Below are 19,429 nucleotides of genomic sequence, written 5' to 3'. Positions count from 1 at the left end.
TGCAGTTTTATGTCAAATATTTTGTAAACCTACATAAACTGTGCCACGTGTGCATTCAGTGCACACATACTTTTGTCACAGGAAAAATGCACAACGTAAGATTTTTGCTCACACTGATCACTAAAATTAGAGGGAACATTGCTCACAAGGGACTGTTCCAGTATAATCGTCTCATCTTTGGCGTCGCATCAGCTCCAGCAATTTGGCGAAAAGGGACCAAGTGCTCTAAGATATCCCTAGAGCACAATGTTACCTTGATGACATCATTGTGACTGACAAGAATGATGAAGAGCACCTCCAGAACCTTGGTAAAGTGCTTACCAGGCTGAGTGAGTATAGTCTGTGTGCAAAGAGAGAGAAATATGAGGTTTTGAAGAATGAAATCTCATATTGTGACATGTTAGTGACAAGCATGGCTTACATAAGTCACAAGAGAAGACTGAAGCAATGCTACAGTCACCCAAATCAGAAAATGTGTCATAACTCAGGCCATACTTGGGCCTTGTAAACTTCTACCACCAGTTTCTCCCAAACATTGCTACAGTGCTGCATCTATTGAACACACTGTTACAGTCAGGAGCAAAGTGGGAATAGTCAGAAAGAAGTGAGAAAGCATTTAAGGAAACAAAGAGACGAATAACATCCGATGAACTGCTCACCTATTGTGACCCAACCCTGCCCATCAGAATGGCATGTGATGTGTCCCTTTATGGCATTGGAGCTGTTTGTCACCCATTATGAAAGGTGCATCTGAATGTCTGATTGCATTTGCTTCAAGATCACTTACGAGCGCAGAACGCAACTACGCCCAAATTGACCGAGAGGCCCCTAGTCTAGTATGGGGAATAAAGAAGTTCCATCACTTCCTCTACAGACAAACGTTTATGCTAGAGACAGATCACCAGCCCTGTGTCCGTTTTCAATCCCAGGAAGGGAATTTCAGTGATAACTGCTACCTGGTTATGATGTTGGGCACTATTCCTAGGAGCCCACTCTTATGACATATAACTCAAGGGTACCAAACAACACAGCAACGCTGATGGCTTGTCACATCTTTCACTGTTGGCAGCTGAAGAAGAAAAGTCTTCATACTGTGACCCAGTGGAAGTGTTCCACACAACACTGGTGGTCCAGTTGCTGGTAACAAATTCTGAAATACAAAAGGAAACAGGGAATGACCCAACATTGTCAAAAGTCTATGATGTCACCATTCAAGGATGGCCAGCTCATGGTAACACTATGTTTCCAGAGTTCTCAATGAGACAAGTCCAACTGTTGGTATATAAAAGAACACTGATATGTGGATCTTGTGTTGTGGCTCCCTCTAAACTGTGCACCAGAGTGTTAGAAAATCTGCATGAAGGACACCTGAGTACAGTCAAGATGAACAGTCTCCCCCCAAAACTACATTTGGTGGCTGGAAACAGATAAGCAGATTGAAGACTTGGCCAAAAGCTGTTCAGTATGCCACGAAGTTCAAAATGCACCAGAACAGGCACCGTTACACCAGTTAAAGCCATCTCCCATGTGTGTGCTTTTATTTAATTGATATTTAACTGTGAACAGGCAAGAGATGGTGCTTCAGCTGTGCCGAGCCACACAGTTGTGGGTGTAGAGAGAGTAGAGCAATGGGTTAAGCATGCATACTTGAGGTGTATTATTGTTGATTGAGGAAGAGACGATATCTCTGATCTACACAGACTATTGTATCCTACTGAGGAAGCCAAGGATTCAGTTGCAGAGGGACGTACAGAGGCCCCAGTTTTGGACCTTGTTGATTAGAACTGAGGGTATGGTTGTGTTGAACATTGAGCTGTAATCAATAAACAACAGCCTGATTTAGATACCGCTTTTGTCAGATCGGGATTCCCAACCTGGGGTCCACGAACCCCTTGGTTAATGGTGGGGGTCAATGGCATAAAAAAGGTTGGGAAACCTTGGTCTAGATGATCCAAGGCAAAGTGGAAAGCCAGAGAGATTGCATCCATTGTAGACCTATTGTGGAAATAGGCAAACTGATGCGGGTTCAGGTCCCTGCTTAGGCAGGAGTTGATTCTAGCCATAAGCAGCCTCTCAAAGCACTTCATCACAGTAGATGTGTGCCGCTGGGTGATAATTATTGAGGCAGGTCACCCTGCTCTTCTTGGGCACTGGTATGACTGCAGCAGTGAGAGATTAAAAATGACCTTAAACACTCCTGCCAGTCGCTTGGCAGAGCTTTTCAGAGCCCCATCAGGGCTTAACATCTTGCAAGAGTTCACCCTCCTGAGACAGAGATGACAGGGTCACGAGATGCTGCAGTGATTTGCACAGGTGAAGTTTTATTCTCCCTTTCAAAGCGTGCATAAAAGGCGTTGAGCTCGTCTGGAAGTGAAACATCACTGCCATTCATGACGTTAAAATGGCGCTACTGAAGGCTTAAACACGAGGAATTCTGCAGATGCTGGAAATTCAAGCAACACGCATCAAAGTTGCTGCTGAACGCAGCAGGCCAGGCAGCCTCTCTAGGAAGAGGTACAGTCGACGTTTCATGCCGAGACCCTTCGTCAGGACCAGCAACTTTGATGTGTGTTACCGAAGGCTTAGGTAGTTTGAAAGCAAACAGAGTTGATTAAAAACATTCCTAATAACACTTTTCTTAAGTAAATTGTAGTAAACAATCACCACATACAATGAAGAGGTGAGCAAAGTCAAAGCAAGCTCGAGAGATGTGCCCTGATGGTGCGCTGCAAAATCGATGCACTTGGAGATGGAGCCATGCTGGTTGAAGTGGACGATTCGGAGGAGAGGAGACGGAACCTAGGCATTCTGATGCCCATCCAACTAACCCCAGTGCGAGGCTGATCACTCTCAGTGCCAAGCCGATTTGGAGAGGTCAACAATGGTTTCTTCGGCAGCACCATCTAGGCCCGGAGCAATTTACTCCAACAGAGCCAGGGTCCTAATACGAGGCACGGTCCGCTGTTCGGACAATTTAAACGCCAGCCCAGATAGAGTGAGGGCTCCTCTCTCTGCGACGGTAAGGCTGTGAGACTGCCCCTGGGTGCTATGCTTTCTGACTGCAAACTTTGTGGCGATTTGTGCTGCTAATATGATGAACTGAATACTGAAGCCTTGGCCTACTCCAAGCAGCTCCAGGGATTAGGATCTAAGGAATCATTCTGGTTCTGATGCTGTTGTTGTTGTTGTTGTTCCCTTCTATTGTTTCTCTGTGTGCATCGTGTGTTGGTCTTTATTTTTTTTAATTGGGTTCCTCCAGGTTTTTTGCTTTGCAGCTGCCAGTAAGCAAACAAATCTCAAGGTAGTATAATTTATACATTCTTTGATAATAAATGTACGTTGAAACTTTGAGTTTTGTAGGAAGTAATGGCCTGCAAACCCTACTAAAGTTGGTGTGTCCTGATGAAGTGCCTTGGCTCAGAATGTTGACTATTTACTCTTTTCCATAGATGCTGCCTAGCCTGCAATTTGTGTGTTGCTTTGATTTCCAGCATCTGCAGATTTTCTCTTGTTTGAGAGTGAACATGCATCTGATTCCATCTCTAAACTCAATCAGAATTGTTTGTTTGCTCTTAAAATAGCCTTCAGTAGGTCATATCTGAACTTGCATAGTTCTGGATCACCGGTCTTAAATGTCATAGATCTAGCCCTCAGCAGACTATGAATCTCCTGGTTCATCCATAGCTTTTGGTTTGTGTATGTCCGGCATGTTCTCGAAAGCACACACTCATCCACACAGGTCTTGATGAAGTCAGTGACAACTGTGGCAAATTCATTCAGATACAAAGAATATTGTCCAGTTCACTGACTAAAAGCAATCCTGTAAGCACTCCTCTGACTCCCTTAAGCGTACTGTCTTGGTCCTTATCACTGGTGCTGCAAACTTTAGTCTCATGATTGGACTTTTCAAAGTGTGGGCATGGGATGGCACCGTGAGCGTCCTTGATGGTGGTATAACAGTGGTCAAGTGTGCTGGCTCCTCGGGTTCCATAGGTGATATGTTGGTGGTAGTTGTTCTTCAAGTTGAACTGGTTGAAATGCCCCTCAGTGACAGGGAAGACATCTGGGTGCACTGCTTCGTGCACAGCTGCTCCAAAGCCTACCTGATGTTGGCCTGAGTTGGAATGTACACACCACTACAAAGATAATGGTGGAAAGTTCCCTTGGCAGATAAAATGGATGACATTTGACCGCTAGATGTTCCAGGTTGGGCGAGCAGAACTGAGACAGAACCGCTACATCGGTGCACCACAATCAGTTCATCGTAAAGCATACTCCACCTTTACTGCCTTTAAAAGACGGAGCTGCCCTGTCATTGTGGAGAATGATGAAGCCTTCAAGCTGTAGTGCTGCATCTGAAATGGCGGGTGATAGCCATGTTTCCATGAAGCAAAGTACACCACTGTCCCTGCAATACTGCAATCTTGCTTTGAGATTTTCTATTTTATTTTCTAGGGACTGTGTTGGCTGACAGGATAGTGGGAGTGGAGCTTTTGGATCATACCTATAGACTGACTCGGCTTCCATGCTTCTGTTTTCTTAAAGGGGAATTCCACTCACAACCTGAGTCTGCAGTCCAAGATCTGTCGATCTTGAGTATCAATAGTTTTATAAAACATCTTAAAACGATGTTGCTCACTGTAATACCCATGGCTGTGACTGTGGGTTTTAACTGTAGTAGTCCTGAATGGGAATATTTGTTGTTTCCTATTGGAGCTGCATGCAAACAGTCGCTTCTTAATCCAAGTTCATGGCTCCCTGAGCATCCAGCATCCTTTACTGCCCATGAGACAGCCAAGTCTCTGTATTACCACAACATTGTTGCTCCAAGTACTGATCCATGCTCTCAGTTCAGCAGCATTGTTCCTGGTAGTTCTTGTATTAAAGTAAACGTATTTCAAATCATTCAGATGACTCTATGAACACCAGGACCTCATATCCGTTTTCATAGGTATTTCATTGGTAGCAATATGTACCACGATTTCTGGTTGCACTCCCTCTGCCTGAAGAATGCTGTAGACTCAATCTGACGCTGGCACCTGGAAGGGAACATAGCATCCAAGTGCTTCTTTGAAGTCCACAAAATCTCCAGTCTGTTCCCCCAAGGATTGAATCCCCTACCATCACTGCACTCTTCTTCTCCCCATTTCCCTTCTCTGCTGACAGGTGACATTGAATCAAGGTTAGAGTGCAAAGGAGGGGGTGGAAATGCTGAGAAGCTAGGAGATGACAGGTGGAAGAGGAAATGGACTGAAGATAATGGAATAGGAGAAGATTAAAAGGAAGGAGGTGGGGAACGAGAAGGAGGAAGGTGTGGGTTATAGGCAGTTCTAGGAGACAAGAGCAATGGCATCAGAGGGATAAGGGTAACAAAGGGGTGGCCTGGGGAATAGGTAGGAGTGGTTTCCAGAAGTTAGAAAATCAGAAAAGTGAATAGCACCCTTGCAAGTGACAGGGTGGGAGGAGGTGTAGTCAAAGATATCAATGGCTAATATGTCTCCTGAGATGAAGACAGAGATCACAAAAAAGGAGGAGAGGTGCTGGTGAGAAACCAAGTGAGAGAGCACTGACTGCTATGAGGACAGGCTACACTGTTCACAGGTGGACACCAACACCTCTCCAATGGGGATTCCATAAGCACTTATTAATGAAATCATGAAATTGAGGACATGGAGGAATAGTGAGTGGAGCATATTAATATCCAGGAAAAGATGCTGATGTTATACTTTATACTTCACTTGTTGAGGATCAATTGAATATATTAAGGCGGATACCTCCCCCAGAGCCTAGTGGGATCTATCCCAGGTGTACATTCCCGGAGCCGAGTGAGATCTATCCCAGACGTACATCCTTGGAATCTAGTAGGATCTATCCCAGGTGTACGTTCCTGGAGCCTAGTGGGATCTATCCCAGGCAGGTGTATGTCCCTGGAGCCTCGAGGGATCTATCTCAGTTACACGACCCCAGAGCCTAGTGGGATCTATCCCAGGTGTATGTCCCCGGAGCCTAGTGGGATCTATCCCAGGTACATGTCCCTGGAGCCTAGTGGGACCTATCCCAGGTACATGTCCCCAGAGCCTAGTGGGATCTATCCCAGGTGTACGTCCCCGGAACCTAGTGGGATTTATCTCAGGTGTACGTCCCCAGAGCCTAGTGGGATCTATCCCAGGTACACATCCCCAGAGCCTAGTGAGATCTATCCAAGGTACACGTCCCTGGAACCTAGTGGGACCTATCCCAGGTACATATCCCCGGAGCCTAGTGGGATCTATCCCAGGTGTATGTCCCCAGAGCCTAGTGGGATTTATCTCAGGTGTACATCCCTGGAACCTAGTCAGATCTATTCCAGGTACACGACCCCGAAGCTTAGTGGGATCTATCCCAGCTACATGTCTCCGGAGCCTAGTGGGATCTATGCCAGGTACATGTCCCCGGAACCTATTGGGATCTATCCCAGGTGTACGCCCCTGGAGCCTAGTGGGATCTATCCAAGGTACACGTTCCCGGAGCCTGTTGGGATCTAACCCAGGTACATGTCTCCAGAGCCTAGTGGGATCTATCCCAGGTGTACATCCCTGGAGCCAGTGGGATCTATTCCAGGTACATATCCCTGAAGCCTAGTGGGATCTTTCCCAGGTGTACATCCCTGGAGCCTAGTGCGATCTATCCCAGGTTTATGTCCCCAAGTCTAGTGGGATCTATCCCAGGTGCACGTCCTGTAATGGTTCCGGAAGACTGGAAAATTGCAAATGTCACTCCACTCTTCAAGAAGGGAGAGGGGCAGAAGAAAGGAAATTATAGGCTAGTTAGTCTGACCTCAGTGGCTGGGAAAAATTTGGAGTTGATAGTTAAGGATGAGGTCTTAGGATAGTTGGAGGCGCATGATAAAATAGGCCAAATAGGAAAATTCTGCCCAACAAATCTGTTGGAATTCTTTGAAGAAATAAAAATCAGGATAAACGAAAGGGAATCAGTGGATTTTCAGAAGGCCTTTGACAAGGTTCCACACATGAGGCTGCTTCACAAGTAAGAGCCCATGAAAAGATACTAGCATGGATAAAGCATTGGCTGATCAGTAGATACAAAGCGTGGGAATTAAAGGAACCCTTTCTGCTTGGCTGCCGGTGACTAGTTGTGTTCCATAAGGATCTATGTTGGGACTGCTTATTTTTACATTATATGTTGATGACTTGGATGACAGAATTGATAACTTTGTTGCAGAGTTTGTGGATGATACGAAGGTAGGTGGAGGGGTGACCTCATTGAAAGCTATAGAATATTGAATGGACTTCAGTAGAGTGGATGTGGAGATGAGGTTTCCTGTGGTGAGGAGTCTAAGACCAGAAGATACAGCCTCAGAATAGAGGAGCGTGTCTTTAGAATGGAGATGAGGAGGAATTTCCTTCACCATAGAGTGGTGAATCTGGAACTCATTGCCATGGGCAGCTGTGGAGGAAAGTCTTTATGTATATTTAAGGCAGAGATTGATACATTCTTGATTAGTCAGGGCATGAAGTGATACAGGGGGAAGGCAGAAAATTGGAGCTGAGAGGGAAAATGGATCAGCCATGATGATTTCAGACTTAATGGGCTAAATGGCCTAATTCTGCTCCTACATCTTGTCATCTTATGGAATTATGGATCAGCGTTCCTGGATCTCTCTGTTTTCAGTGCCTTACAGCTCACTGTGGAAGTCCTACCTTGGTCTGTCCTCTCAAAGTGCAACACCTCACATTTGTCTGCATTAAGTTCCAGCTGCCATTTTTCAGCACATTTATTCCAGCGGATCCAGATCCCGCCGCAAGCTTTGATAGCCTTCGTTGCTGTCCACTACACTCCCAATCCTGGTGTCATCTACAAATTTGCTGATCCAGTTCAGCACATTATCATCCAGATTGTTGATATTTATGACAAACAACGATGGACGCAACTCTGATTCCTGCAGCACACCACTAGTCACAGGCCTTCAGAGAGGCAATCATCTACATCACTCTCAGGCTTCTTCTGTGAAGCCGATGTCCAATCCAATGTACTACCTCATCCTGAATGCTAAGGGACTGAACCTTCTGACCAAACTTCCATATGGGACCTTGTGAAAGACAGCTGGACAAACTTGGATTGTTTTCTCTGAAGCTTCAGAAGTTGAGGTATGACCTGACAGAAGTTTATAAAATTATAAGAGGCAAATATAGGGTAGATTGTCAGAGTCTTTTTCCCAGGGTAGAAAGGAGATGCATGGGTATTTTTTTGTTTACACAGACAGTGGTGGGTGCCTGGAATGCGCTGCCAAGGGCAGTGGTGAGTCTGATGAGGTGGTGCATTTTGCAAGTGTTTTTATCATCCACAAACTCTGCAACAAAGCCATCAATTCTATCATCCACATCATTAACGTATAACGTGAGAAGAATCAGTTCCAACATAGGCCCCTATGGAACACCAACAGTCGCTGCCAGCCAAGCAGAGAAAGCTCCCTTTATTCTCACACTTTGCCTCCTGCCAATCAGCCCCACAAACCCTAGGCACATCCTGATTAACCCTGGCCACACCCCCACAAACCCGATGACCTTTGTCAGGAGGGGCAAAATCCAAGAAAGGCAAGTGTTGGAGCTGGTTAATGAAGGCGTGGGCCAGGTCAAAGTGGCAGGGTTGCGTAAAATTGAATCTTAAGTGACGAGATCAAAAACCACAAGAGGGCTGATTTGCGCACTGCCCGAATACTCTCATGTTAGTACTAATACTTTATCCATGCTAGTATCTTTCCTTTAATACCATGGGCTCTTAACTTGTTAAAACAGGAACCGGCAAGGAATAGAGGGTCAATATGCAGGGAGATGGGATTAGTTTAAATCTGAATAATGGTTAGCACAAATATGATGGACCAAGGGGCCTCTTACTGTGTGTACTGTTTCATGTTCTTTGTTGACAGAACAGCACAATATTGGAACAACCAGAAGTTATGGGGAATAATGTGACACACACAACTATAATCATAAATTATTATATGAATTTACTGAAGATCATTGATATAAATCATATGACTGTAGTTCACATAGATCTAACCCTTTACTGTAATTTGATATCTACTCACATGAACTTCTCTCTGAACTACATTTAATGCAGTTTACTTAATTCCAGCTTTCCCTGAAGGAACAATTCACAGTACTGTACTGTGCAGACAGTTGATGCTGTCTGCACTTCTCTTGTGAGCTACTCTTTAACTTTAGTGTAGTTCACAGTTTAACTTTAGAACTACCCCGGCAGTCACTGCTGCTAACAGCAAGTTACACACATTTTCCTTGAATTATCCAATGAAAACCTTCTGATTTTGATTGCACAGGCGATTCCCTCTCCTATCACCAAGGCCGCCCATTCTCCACAAAGGATCATGACAATGATGTCGCTATCACAAACTGTGCCTTGTCGTACAAAGGCGCCTGGTGGTACAAAAACTGTCACCGTGCCAATCTGAATGGGAAATATGGAGAGAACCGACACAGCCAGGTAAGGAACAGTCATGTGGTGACAAATGTTGTTTGGGCTGATTGTGACTCTCTGTGATTTTTCTATTTAATGTTGGGACTGATTGTTTGAGCTCACCAGGTATTCAAAATGATTGGCACACTTGCTTTGGTTTTTAGTTGGATTAATGAGTGGTTATGAGTTGAGGTACTGGGTGATGGTAGTTATCAGTGAATATATGTAGATATGTTTCAATGTCTTGTCTGAAATTGTTTGATGTACTTACTAATGTTCCACTTTAACTTTACAGGGAATAAATTGGTATCACTGGAAGGGTCACGAAGTTTCCATACCATTTATTGAGATGAAGATCCGACCTCATAATTTTGGAGGAATCTAGTGCATAAGTGGGCAGTTCCTGCTTTTCTAATAGCTTGATTTAATCCTCAATGCTTCATAGATGTGGTATTTAATTAAAGAACCAATCATTGTAGTTCAGGCTCCTTCAACAGATGTTCAATTCTCCCCTGTTAATGACCTGGGCAACCCTGGTCTGAGAGCAAAGATTTGTTAATGTTGAGCCCTTACCTCTTGTTGTGCTGAACTAGTTGTGGTGGCAAGTCTTCCATGATTTGTCAGTTCACCTGAATATTTCTGCAGAACGTCTATTGCCTATACATCTCATACTTGTGGTTCATCCCAGACCAAGGAATAACGTTACAAGTGAACAACATTCTCCTTATCGATATTGCTTGACTTTTGAGACATTGCATAGAACAAAAAGCAGCTGTTTTGAGGGGTCACAGATGCTTACTAAAGTCATTGAGACGGAGTCAATCAGTAGGAATGAGACCCTTTGGCACACCATGTTCATGCCATAACTAATCCTATTTCCCAGTACTTGGTCCATTGCCTTGGTGAATCTGTACTACCTGTTAAATGTAGAGAAGTCCTGCCTCTCCACTACCCACTCAGGTATTGCGTTGCACTTTCCAACTACATTTCTTCTTTAAGAGCCCACTCAGCCTCACCCTTCTTAAAACCAAACTGATGCCCTTAAGCTTTAGAGTAATAGTCTTAACGCCTCACAGAAAGAGGGCCTTCAGGCCAACTCATCCATGCAGAACAAGGTGTCCATCTAAATTAGTTCAATTTGACTGTGTTTTGCTTTTAAACATCTTCAATCTATAAACCTGTCCAAATATCTTAAATCAAGGTTTCCCAGCCTGGAGTTCATGAACCCATTGCTTCATGGTATTGGTCCATGGTATAATAAAGGTTGGGAACCCCTGTTTTAAATGTTGTCTTTGTACCCACCTCAACCATTTCCCATAGCTGCTCATTCCATTTACAGACCACTCTCTATGTAAAGAAGTTGCCGCCTTTAAGTCTTTCCCTTCTAACTTTAACCCCATGCCTTTCATTTGTTGGTTCCTTTTTCCTGCAAAAAAAAAGTTAGTGCTCATTAACCCTGTTGATACCCCTCATGATTTTATACGTTGCCATTCAGATGTGGTCTCACTAACATCTTGTCCAAATGCAACATAATACCTCAACACCTATACTCAATGCAATACTGTTACACTGAGAGCAGAACATTTGTTGATAAAGGAGGATTTTGATCTTCTCATCTTACAGAGTCTATTTTAATTACCATCAACTGTATTCAAAAGGTATTTTAAGCACATAGGATTTAGGGACCAGAAGAAGCTATCTAATCCCTCAACCACGCTCTGCAAATGGAGTGGTTGGAAACATGTTGGGACTATTAGGTCTGAATGCAAGGGCTGGCAGGGCCAGGTTAGTGAACATGGTGAGACTGATAGATTGAAGTGCCTTTGATTTAATGTAGAGTGTTATGTGTAAGGCAGGTGAACTTAGAGCCTAGATCAGTAGATTGAAATACAAAGTTGTGGTATTAGTTGTTGCAGGAGGGACAGGACTACATGCTTAATGTCCCAGGATTTTGATATGATAGAGAGGCATATAAATGAGTTGGAGAAATTGCACAGAGAATGACACATTTGCACTTAGAGAGGATATACTAAAAGACCCATCCAGTGAGACAACGTGAGTAGAGTTCAGGAATGATAGGTACAATTACTAAGATGGGATGCCTCTATCAATAGCCAATGGGAGCTATGTGAGCACATTATGGAAAGATGTAAGAGTAACAGAGCTGTTGTGGTGGGTGACTTTAACTCCCCCAGTCTAGGACTTCCTTAGTGCAAAAGATTCAGATGGGACAGAATTAATTCAAGATGGTTACTTGAATCTAGACATGGACTGGCCCTTCAGTGAAAGGACATTTTGGGAGCAAATTGCAAAGTAAATTTCAAATTCATTCTTCCTGAATAAGGAAGAATATGGACTTTGTGGGAATTAAGAGATGGAAAATTATGACATGTCCCAGGCCCAGCAGACTTAGCAGCAGAGAGAAGGAGCAAGCAGCATTTTGAATGTTGTTTTTCCAGATATTAAAGGGAAGCAGCTTCTAGCAGAGTAGCAGTTTTGCACTGGCTGTTTTGGAGAGTGGCTATATTTAAACTGTAGGTGCTGAGAGTAAGTGCAGAGACTTTGCTTTAAGGAGATCCAGTGAGATGGCTGAGTAGAACAGCTAAGAGCAGGTATGGCTCTTGTCAAAATTACTATTCTGATTGGAGTAGCTGGGATGGCACGTCAGGCAGTGGCATGCTCCTTCTGCAGCCTGTGGGAGGCCAGTGGGTCCAGCTACACTCCTGACTTATCTCGTTATGAACTGGAGCTGGAATCTGATGTACTTAGGAATTGGGGTTGCACGATTAATTAGGGGCAATATCACGGCTGCACCCAGAGGAAGTCTGCATCCACTTAATGTGTATGGGTGGTACACAAGGTTGAGAAAGGTGTAATCAGTCTGACGGGATTAATACTACAGACCCCCAGCAGCCAAGGAAACATTGAGAAACAGATATGCAAGCAGATAATGGAAAGGTTTAATTGATGCACTTGGTGACTTCAACATGCCCAACATAGACAGGAAACTGATTAGTGCAAAGTGTCACGTAGGGTAGATTTATTAGGTCCTTCCAGGCGGATTTCTTACATCTATTTAATTGTACAACTTAAACTTGAGAAGTTAGATGCAATGGTATCACAACATTTCCAGATTGGCCAAATCAGTGTTTCTGAGCAAACAGCATACAATTACCACTTTCTATAATTAAACCATGCAGTAAATTGTTGCAGGAATTTTATTTTATGTACTTCATGCTGCTGAAATTTTGACTGCAGAACTTAAGCTTGAGAAGTTAGAGAAAATGTTATCACAAAACATCCAAATTAGTTAATTATGTTATATAGCATGCAGCACACAATTCCCACCTTCTATAAAAGAAACCAGTAGTAGCTTGTTGCAAACAATTTTATTTTATGTACATCATGGTGCTGAAGATTTTTGTAGCAGCTATTTGATTGGATCAAACTTCTCAATCTTAAGTTGTACAACGTACCAAAAATCTCCAGAAAGGTCAAATCAGTGTTACTGAATGTACAGGGTAAAATTGCGACTGTCTATAATGAAACAATGCAGAAGCTTATTGCAACCAACTTTAGCTTATATATCTCATGGTGCTGAAGTGACATTTATTCTATAGTGCAACCTAAGCTTGAGGTGTTAGACCAAATTGTGTCACAAAGCTTTCAGATTGGATAAATTAGTATTTCTAAGCAAACATTATGATGAACTTCCTTTTGCTGAAATGTGTAGTGGTTTTGAAAAAAAATGGCAATTTATGTATTTTGCTCTGGAACACTGATAATCAACTGTGTGGTAGTTTAGTTATACCATTGGATCTAACCTCTCGAGCATAAGTTGTACATAGAATCATAGAGTAATAGAAAACTGCATCACAGAAACAGGCCCTTTGGCTCATCTAGTCAATGCCGAACCATTTAAACTGCATAGTCCCATCATCCTGTACTGGGACCATAGCCCTCCATATCCCTATCAACCACGTACCTATCCAAACTCCTCTTTAATGCTAAAATCAAAATCACATCCACCCCTCGTGCTGGCAGCTCATTCCACACTCTCACTATCCTTTGAGTGAAGAAGTTTCCCCTCATGTTCCCTTTAAACATTTCACCTTTCACATTTAACCCATGACCTCTAGTTATAATCTCACCCAACCTCAGTGGAAAAAGCCTGCATGCATTTACCCAATCTTTACCCTAATCTTCTATGCTCCAGTGAATAAAGTTCTAACCTATTCAATCTTTCCTTATAACTCGGGTCCTCCAGTCCCAGCGATATCCTCGCAAGTTTTCTCTGCACTCTTTCAAACTTATGTACATCTTTCCCGTAGGTATGCGACCAAAACTGCACACAACACTCCAAATCAGGCGTCCCCGATGTCTTGTACAACTTCAACATCTCAACGACTGTACTCAATACTTTGGTCTATGAAAGCCAATATGTCAATAGCTTTCTTTATGACCCTATCCTACTATGACACCACTTTCAAGGAATTATGGACCTGTATTCCCAGATCCCTTTGTTCCATCATACTCCTCAGTGCCCTACTGTCCACTGTGCAAAACCTATCTTGGTTGGTCCTACCAAAGTGCAACACATCACACATGCCAGCATTAAGTTCCATCTGCCACTACTCAGCCCATTTACCTAACTCATCCAGATCCTGCTACAAGCTCTGATAGGCTTCCTCACTGTCCACTACACCAATTTTGGTGTCATCTGCAAATTTGCTAATGCAGTTAACCACAGTATCATCTAGATTGTTGACATAGATGAAAAACAACAACAGACCTAGCACCAATCCCTACAGAACTCACTGGTCACAGACCTCCAGTCAGAGTGACAACTACCACACTCTGGCATCTCCCACTAAACCCATGTCTGATCCAATTTACTATCTCATCTGAATGAACCTTCTTGACCAAATTCCCATGTGAAACCTCATCAAATGCCTTGCTAAGGTCCATGTAGAAAACATCACTGCCTTGTCTTCATCAACTTTCCTGGTAACTTCCTTGAAAAACTGTACAAGATCGGTTAGACATGACCTGCCACATACGAAGCCACGCTGACTATCCTTAATCAGTCCTTGTCTATCCAAATACTTATATATCCAATCTTTTATAATACCTTCCAATAACTTTCCCACTCGTGATTTCAGGCTCACCGGCCTATATTTTCCTGGTTTATTGTTAGAACCTTTCTTAAGCAGTGGACCAACATTAGCTATCCTCCCATCATCTGGTACCTCACCTGTCACTGAGAATGATTTAAATTCTCCCTGGTAGGACCCCTACAGTTTCTGAACTTGCTTCCCATAGGGTCCAAGGGAGCACCTTGTCAGGCCCTGGGGATTTGTTTACCCCAATTGGCCTCAAGACAGCAAACTTCTCTTTTGTAATGTGCATACGATCCATGATCTCACTGCTGCTTTGCCTCATTTCTATAGATTCTGTGTCCCTTTCAACAGTAAACACAGACGTGTCACATTTAGCTGAAACATTAGCAGACGTCCATCAAATCAGCTCAGCTCAAAGGGTTTTCACCTCATTCCTCAAAAGCTCCATCTCTGTGGCATCAGGGGTTACTTTAGCAACAGAGGCTACCACCAAAGGCACTTGGAAATGTTCTGATTCTCAATGTTCTGCTTTTCCTTCTCTCCAACTTCTCTGAGCAACTCAGTAAAAGATGGAGGAGGCTGCATCTTGTGGGTCATTCAAATGCGTAGAGCAATCATGTCATGCGACAGTGTGACCTTCATCACTTGCTCCACCCTCAAACAATTTCTCTCAGACAGTTGAATGCCCTCTTTGTTGCACAAACAGTGCAGCGGTTTCTCTAACCTGAAAATGTAGGCAACTTCTCTCCTTCCACCTGGAATGTGTGCCTAAAATTCATCATAAAATCGGCTGAACTTTCAGTAGTGCTGAAAGCATCTTCCAGAACTTGCAGGTAATTAGCTGACATGGCTAAAAAGGTTTCTGCCTTGAGGGACCTCAGTATATCAGCCACCGGACCCTTTAAACTCTCCACCAGTCTCTGTTTTCCCATATTATCTGAGCACTGCCATTCATCCATTAACTGAGACCTCTGCTCAGCACAAACCTCATATTATTCTTTCCCATCAGGTGTGAGCTCAACTCCTGAGAACATTCTCAACCTACAATGACTTTGGCTCTCTGCAGGTATACTTTGGCACTTATGTAATAGACAACCCATCGAAAACTAATCTGCTTTTGGAAATGTTCCTCTTCTCAATCCAAGCTCTGCCGCCTCTCCAAGTTCCCCTTTCTTATCGGGCAGTGCGACTTCAGTCTTGTCATTGGCAGCCTGGACCATCATAACATCCTTTCCAGCTGATTGGTCAAAGTACTGTTCATTCAGCGTAACTTTCTCCAAGACCTTGACAGAACTCAGCACTCTTACGTAGCAGTTCATCGGAAATTCGAATATCTACCCTGCTCAGAACAGAAGCGTTACCTCTTCGAATTGCTCCAAGCCTTAATTGCCACGGCATCCATAATAAAGTACCTTAATTACAACACACCTCACTTTCCCAAACACCAGTTTAAACAATGGCTTAAACACACAAATAAACCACTTAATCAAACCTTAAACAGCATTCACACAGCATCTGAAATCCAGGACGAGCACCCCACAAATCACAGCCAGGTGACTCAGCAATGAGATAGCCACCTTTCATAAGCAATGCCCATCTAGGGGCGGTATGATTTGAAATGCAAACAAACAGGAAGGTCCTAATGTTCCAATTGAGAAACACTGATCTTTGCGAACACTGCTCCATGCAGAGCTATCTTCGCTAGAAAATTAATAGACCATACACTGGCATAAAATTATAAAGAAATATATTTCCCAAATTTGTAGTTTCAGGGGGGAAAAAAAGGAAAACAAAAGGGCCCATTTCTGGAGTAGTCGGGGGTGCATCACCTTACTCACACGCTGGACCCACAGTCTGCATGAAAGCAGCCACCATAACCTGAAGTTCCCTCGAAGACCGTGCCAAACAAACTGGCTCTTTCATTAGTATTCCCTGGAGCCATTCATTTGCACAAAGCACTTCTTACAACGGGGCTCTCCTTCAAGCAGCATCTTCCGTTGTGCCCTGCCAGACTGCTGTCCTTTAGAAGTCTCTTCCTGCTTAGCTCTCTAGAAACTTCTCTCACATCCCACAATAGCGAATGCTAACCACTACAATTGCCATGATGCCCGCATAATGTTATACATGTTTTACTATACATGTGGATCCAATTTCTCAAGACTTCAGTTGCACAACTCATTTGACACTCTTGACACCATGAGATAAATAACAGATAGGTGCTTAAAAGAATTACCACAGTGTTTTTGAAGAAACTGGCAATATATAAATTTTGCTCTAGAAACACTGATATGTGGATATAACTTCACAGACTTAAGATACATAACTAAGTGAACAGTACTAGACAATTCAGCACCTGGAACAACCAAAGGCAGCTTTCAACGGGGTGCCAAGAGGTTTTATTAAGCAATTGGCAATCTTATGAAATCTGCTCTGGGAAACTGATTTTGCCATTCTGGAACTTTTGTGATACATACCTTCCCAAGCGTAGGTTGTTCTATCAAATACATGCTACCACACTCTATGGCATCACCAAATGCATAAAATAAGGTTGGTTTAGTTACTTCTTTGGTTTATTATAGAAAGCAGCAATTGCATGATGTGCACTGAAACACTAATATACCAAGTCACTGGCTCTAACTTCTCAAGTATAAGTGTCTGAACAAATAAATTTCACCAAACACTTCCACACCAGGAACTGCTGTACATAAGATAAGGTTACAACATGGTTTTATTGCAGATAGTGGCATTGTATGCTGCTTGCTGATTTAGTCAGTCGGAAATTGTGTGATAAATTTGTATCTACCTTCTTAAGCTTAAGTTGTACAATCAAATAATGCTATGAAATACAGTATAAAGTTATTTGCATTTAATTACTATGTGGAATTATTAAAGAAAGTCACAATCATATGCTGTTTGCTCTGAAACACTGACTTAGCCAATATAGAAATCGTGTGATACAATTGGCTCTAACGTGTCCTGCATAAGTTGCACAGTCAAATGAATACTACCAAACACGTCCATACCAGGAACTATACCAGATAAGGTCGTTTGCAACCAGATACTACATAGAATCAGAACTGTCAAACATCCCAAAAAAAAACACCTTGTGCAAAAAAATAACAGTAAGCAAGTAGCGAACATGAGTCCACAGACACAAAGCCTGGAGCAGGTCACAGCCTCAGCGCAGGGCAGAGCCCAGTAAACATGACGGAGCAGTGAGCCGAACTGGCCCAGCCCTCACCTCTGGTCCCGACTGCTGAGTTTTATTCATTTGGGCTATGCATTTTGTTGGGACTTTCCCTGTTCTGGTGGTTAGGGGAATGTTGGGTAAGAAAATGGCAGCCTAGTGTATGAAACATGAACAGAGAAAGCAGTTAAAAGAAAATCTTGTCTTTGCAATTTGAATGGCTGTGGGTTCAGTCACTTGTTACATACGAGGGGTGATTGATACATTCATGGCCTAAGTTAGAAGGAGTCAACTTTAGAAAACCTAGCACATTTATTTTTCCTACATTTACACACTTAGTGCAGTGGTCGTGGAGCATACGGATCTTGGACCTCCAGAAAGTGTCCACAGAAGGGATGATTGATAAGTTTGTGGCCTAAGGTAGATGGAGGTGAGTTATACAGCTCTCGTTACATGCACATGCAGGTCAACTCTTTCAGTGATTATGCAGAAAGTTTGCAGTTGATAACTCATCTCCTTCTACCGTACGCCACAAACTTATCAATCATCCCTGATGAGTTACTAACTTCAACCTTTCTGCATAATCACTGAAAGAGTTGACCTGCATGTGCATGTAACGAGAGCTGTATAACTCACCTCCGTCTACCTTAGGCCACAAACTTATCAATCACCCCTGCTGTGGACACTTTCTGGAGGTCCAAGATCCGTATGCTCCACAACCACTGCGCTAAGTGTGTAAATGTAGGAGGGGACTATGTTGACAAATAAATGTGCTAGGTTTTCTGAAATTGACTCCTCCTACCTTAGGCCACGAACTTACCAATCACCCCTCGTACTTTGGGCGTATTTTGTCCCAGGACACTAGATGTTTTATGAAAACCCAGATAAAGACTATACCGAAGCACCATGGCCTAAAACACATCGTGAAATGAAGCAACACAAACAAAATGCTGGAATCCAGGCTCATCTATGGTAAAGAGTAAACAGTCAACACCTTGGGCCAAAACCCTTCATTGGGACTGGAAAGGAAGGTGGGAGAAGGGGAGGAAGAAGTGGCTGGTGATAGGTGAAACCGGGAGGGAGGGAGGGAGGGAGGGAGGGGTGAAGTAAAGAGCTGGGAAGTTGATTGGTGAAGGAAATAAAGGGCTGGAGAAGGGGGAATCTGATAGGAGAGGACAGAAGACCGTGGAAGAAAGGGAAGGAGAAGCACTAGAGGGAGGTGATGGGTATGTAAGAAGAGATGTGAGAGGGAAACAGGAATGGGGAATAGTGAAAGGGGGGCAATTAAACACTCAACCTGAAGGAATAACACCTTATATTCCATCTGGGTAGCCTCCCACCTGATGGCATGAACATTGCTTTCTTGAACTTCCAATAATTGCTCGCGCCTGCCCCCCCCCCCCCCGCTTATTGAAGGAAATCATCCCGAGGTTTGGGATCCCCTGGAAATTGTTACCCCTTGGATAACCATTCCCCCTTTACTGGGAAGATAATAAAAGAAGGACATAAGGTTTACAGATTGATCAATGTTTCTATTGTGGCTCAGATGGCAGGCTTAGTAGAAAGGTTGAGTGGAACAATTTAAAACAAGCTTGGCAAAATGTGTGAGGAAACTAGATTAAGATGGAAACAAGTATTACCTTTGGTT

The 19,429-nt window shown here is 43.3% G+C and overlaps 1 protein-coding gene across 2 annotated transcripts in view; it reads left to right on the top strand.

Annotated features, from left to right (window-relative positions):
- The window catches only part of tnr (tenascin R (restrictin, janusin)), a 213,470-nt gene extending 195,461 nt beyond the window's left edge, over nt 1-18,009 (top strand). For both annotated transcript variants that reach the window (XM_063063628.1, XM_063063629.1), the window contains 2 exons: nt 9,338-9,501; nt 9,770-18,009. In XM_063063628.1, the coding sequence (XP_062919698.1) occupies nt 9,338-9,501; nt 9,770-9,859 (254 nt within the window). In that variant the 3' untranslated portion in view covers nt 9,860-18,009. The remainder of the gene's footprint in view (nt 1-9,337; nt 9,502-9,769) is intronic.
- The last annotated feature ends 1,420 nt before the right edge of the window (nt 18,010-19,429 follow it).

The sequence above is a fragment of the Mobula hypostoma genome, chromosome 12 (genome assembly GCF_963921235.1).
Source record: "Mobula hypostoma chromosome 12, sMobHyp1.1, whole genome shotgun sequence".
NCBI lineage: Eukaryota > Metazoa > Chordata > Chondrichthyes > Myliobatiformes > Myliobatidae > Mobula > Mobula hypostoma.
The sequence above is the reverse complement of the archived record's forward strand: the minus strand, read 5'-3'. Positions and strand labels throughout refer to the sequence as shown.